Source organism: Mustela lutreola, chromosome 1 (genome assembly GCF_030435805.1).
Source record: "Mustela lutreola isolate mMusLut2 chromosome 1, mMusLut2.pri, whole genome shotgun sequence".
NCBI lineage: Eukaryota > Metazoa > Chordata > Mammalia > Carnivora > Mustelidae > Mustela > Mustela lutreola.
In genome coordinates this window covers 276,651,235-276,655,383 of record NC_081290.1, presented here as the reverse complement: position 1 = coordinate 276,655,383, position 4,149 = coordinate 276,651,235, and the positions used below count along the sequence as shown (strand labels likewise).

The 4,149-nt window shown below is 37.6% G+C and overlaps 1 protein-coding gene across 1 annotated transcript; it reads left to right on the top strand.

The window, feature by feature from the left end:
- The first annotated feature begins 325 nt into the window (after nucleotides 1–325).
- LOC131811111 (olfactory receptor 5G25-like) lies at nucleotides 326–1,270 on the top strand. The gene has a single exon (XM_059139320.1). The coding sequence runs from the start codon at nucleotides 326–328 to the stop codon at nucleotides 1,268–1,270; it is 945 nt and encodes a 314-aa protein (XP_058995303.1).
- The last annotated feature ends 2,879 nt before the right edge of the window (nucleotides 1,271–4,149 follow it).

Sequence of the window (4,149 nt, the reverse complement as noted above, 5' to 3'; positions counted from 1 at the left end):
AGAAATGTAAGCTGGCACTGTTGGAGGACATGTCTCAGATAATCCCCAATGTTCTCTTCTGGATTAAAATTCTATGATTCTCTTAAAAATTTCTGTTTCTGTGGAAGAAATTAAAGAGTGCTGTGAGATTTGGTGACTTAGTCTGTATTGCACAAATAGTTTGCAACTAGATTGCATGACCATCAGATGTAGACTTCAAGAGAGTTGGGTGTCAGTTTATCATTTTTAAATGAAAAAAAATAGAAGTTAAATTAATTTTAAATTTAATTACAAATTGATTGCAAAGAAAAATCTTTCTCTTTCTCATTCCAGATTAATTCAAAGAATGGATTATGGAAATCAGACTTTGGTGACTGAATTTTTTTTTGTGGGCTTAACAAATCACTTCCAGCACCAGGTTGTTCTCTTTTTGATATTTCTCTTGGTTTATCTTGTCACTCTTCTGGGAAACGTGGGGATGATCACCCTCATTTGGATGGATCCCCGACTCCACACTCCCATGTACTTTTTTCTCAGCCACTTGTCTTTTGTGGATATCTGCTCCTCTTCAGTCATTGGTCCTAAGATGTTGACTGATATTTTTGTGGAGAAAAAAGTAATTTCTTTCTTGGGCTGTGCTGCTCAGCTCTGGTTTTTTGGTCAGTTTGTAGTGACTGAGTGCTTCCTCCTGGCCTCCATGGCATATGACCGGTATATGGCCATCTGTAAGCCCTTGTTGTATACTCTCATTATGTCCCAGCATGTCTGTGTGCAGCTGGTGGTAGGACCTCATGCTATGGGTCTTATGAGCACTATGACCCACACGACTTTCACCTTTCACCTACCTTACTGTGGTCCAAATATCATCAATCACTTCTTCTGTGACCTTCTTCCTGTTCTGTCCCTGGCATGTGCAGACACCCAGGTCAATCAATTTGTACTTTTCATCTTGGCTGGAGCTCTAGGAGTGATCAGTGGTGTGATCATCCTGGTTTCTTACATTTACATTGTCATTGCTATCCTGAGGATCCGCTCTGCTGAGGGGAGGCGCAAAGCATTTTCCACCTGTTCTTCACACCTGACAGCTGTCTCCATCCTGTATGGGACACTCTTCTTCATCTATGTACGTCCTAGTTCTAGCTTCTCCCTGGATATTAATAAAGTGGTTTCTGTGTTCTACACAGCTGTGATTCCCATGTTGAACCCACTTATCTACAGCCTGAGAAACAGGGAAGTCAAGGATTCATTCAAAAGGAGGTTTGAGAAGAAGCAGTTTCTTATGAGTGGGTAAACTAGATTCCATTTGTACTACAGATTGAGAGGTGATATTTACACAAGATGCATGAGCATGGACTGAGTGATGGGAGTGCATATTTTATGTTGAGCTTCACTCTTTATTATGTGTGTCACTGAAGTCCTATAACATCTTTAGGTTACAATCTTCTCATTGGGTTTTCTCACTTCTCGATTAACAGTATTGAGATTTAGAGTTTTAAAATATAGTGAGTGGCTTAGAGAATCCCAAAGATTTAGAATAGTCTTAAGATTTTGTAACGGGAAATGAGGAGTGCTTTGTTATATATGAGAAAAGTGGAAAAATCTTAACCAATGAGCTTAACAGTACCTCTGTTTTGCTTTACAAGATGTTGAGATCTTGCAATTACTTGCAAGTTTACCTTTTATTCTTTTTTTTTAAATTTTTTATATTTTATTTATTTACCTGACAGTGAGAGAGGGAACACAAGCAGGGGGAGTGGGAGAGGGAGAAGCAGGCTCCCCGATGAGCAAGGAACCCGATGAGGGGCTCAATCCCAGGACTCAGGGATCATGACCTGAGCTGAAGGCAGATCCCTAATGACTGAGCCACCCAAGCGCCCCCCTTTTATTCTTTTTAATAAAAATATTACAAAGGGTATTTTTCTGGTCGTATGTAACAATTGCACTCTCTAATAACACCTGCACGTTTGGAGTAGACATTTGACAAAGGTCTTGTATGTCTGTTCTGCTGTTCTGCTACTCAAGTAACTACTTGTTGAGATTTTGCCACTATAATCATGTGATTCATGCATATAAAATGCAGATTGCTTTGCAGTTCTTTTTTTTCCCACATTCACATAAGTTTTATTACTTTAGCATACTGTTATTTAAGTACTTACAATTGTTTTATATATTTTTAAATGTATTTTCAAAAATAAGGTAGTTATTACCATTGTTGGTTATTGATTTTTATGTCATCAGCAGGGAATTAATTTCTACTTTATAGATGACAAGACTGTTGGTTTAGAATATTTAGTGAATTGCCCATGACCTCATAATGTTCTCCTGCATTTTTCTCCAGATGCAATATTCTCTCAATTATCCATTTTTTTAAAATACAGCACACAAATGCAAGAATGAGGGGATAGAACATTTGCCTTGTACAAATTGAAGATTCACACAGAATTTCTCTGCCTTGTCTTGAAGGTCTTCTTTAAATGGCATTTAATTTTAATCCATTCATGTTGAAGAATGTAAATAATAGCTTCTAATGCCTAGAATTTTTTTCCATGTTTATTCCTCATGCTTTATGCCAGTGATAGTCTCTGTGTTCACTGTTGACTCAGAGCAAAATCCAGAAGATGCCCTTTAATTAAGAATGAGGGGCGCCTGGGTGACTCAGTGGGTTAAAGCCTCTGCCTTTGACTCAGGTCATGATCCCAAGGTCCTGGGATCAAGTCCCACATCAGGCTCTCTGCTCAGCAGGGAGCCTGCTTCCCTTCCTCTCTCTGCCTACTTGTGATCTGTCTGTCAAATAAATAAACAAAATCTTAAAAAAAAAAAAAGAATTAATGGGAGTCAATGAATGATGCAATAGTTAATTAACAAGTTGTTACATATGCCTCTTATGTGCCTGCCTCTTTATTGGGAGCTGTTCATAAGCAAAAAAGTCCTCATGGAAGTTATAGGCTAGTGAACAAATAAAGATTAAAAATCAAGTACATAAACATGGTGATTTCTATGATAAAACAAATCCAGGAGCCAAGATAGAGTATTAAGGTATCTTTAGAAAAGGTGATAGAGAAAACCCTCGGCAAAGGGTAGCATCTGGGAAAGAGGTATACATTCTGTTTTAGGTTATGTTTTCCACGGAGTAGGGATGCTATGATTTGGCTCATTAAAGGAAAAGAACCTTGTTCAAATAAGTATTTGAATTTTCCAAAGGAGAGGGCAAAGATTTAACGCTGATTTGTTCTGATTCTCACGATATTTTTCTTCATTCCAGTATGTTATGCAGGTTTTGGGAATGGGCAAGTTTGAAAGAAGGAGGACATTACCTAATGCTTAATTGGGAGAAGGGATTTATTATGAGCCATACGAACGCTGACAAAAATGATAACGTTGGAGAACAGATAAAGATACTTGTTATTTTTCACCAGGTGACTCCTTGCTGCATAAATCTGTAAGATCTTCCAGGCACTTTATGACGGATTAATTGTGTTCTGTTTTGTACTCACTCCATGCCTCTGTGTGCCATGAAAACAGGACCACGCAAAGAGCTGAGCTGATTGTCTTGGTAGCCTTGAGCAGTGCAGTCTAAATGCATTTTAGGGGAGGGAGCAGCAGACTGCTTAGGCACACTCCCCTTCAGTGAGAAATCCTTTGTGGGATTTCTTCAGCTATTCTTGGGGTTTTAAGTGGCCTTTCCATTCCCTCTTTCCTCCTCCCGAGGCAGTGCTGCAGGCCAGCCTTTATCACGTCTGAATCTCTGCTCAAATATGATGCTGTCTGAGAGGTCCTCTGGACCTCTTTACCTAAAATAATTCTCTGGTCGTATTATATTCCAACAATTTCCCTTTTTTCTTTATTATTTTTGGAAATACTTATAAATACTCAAATACGATCTATTTATATGTTTCATTATTTTTTTAGATATACATATATTTTATTTATTTATATTTAAAGTGTTAATATTTATTTGACAGTGTATATTGCATGTTTATTACAAAAACCACAAAGATAAAAATGTATACAGAAATCAATCTTAGAAGATTATGCTCCATGTAATTATTATTATTTTTTTAAATAATTTTTTATTTTTTCATTATTTTTTTGTCCTTCCCTGTAGAAGGGGGATTCATGTTAGAAGGATGCTTATGTTCACTACTTTGTCCATGACGCTACAGCCTGGCA

What these genes read in the sequence shown, in the direction of transcription:
- LOC131811111 (XM_059139320.1), top strand. Translation starts at nt 326, where the DNA reads ATGGATTATGGAAATCAGACTTTGGTGACTGAATTTTTTTTTGTGGGC.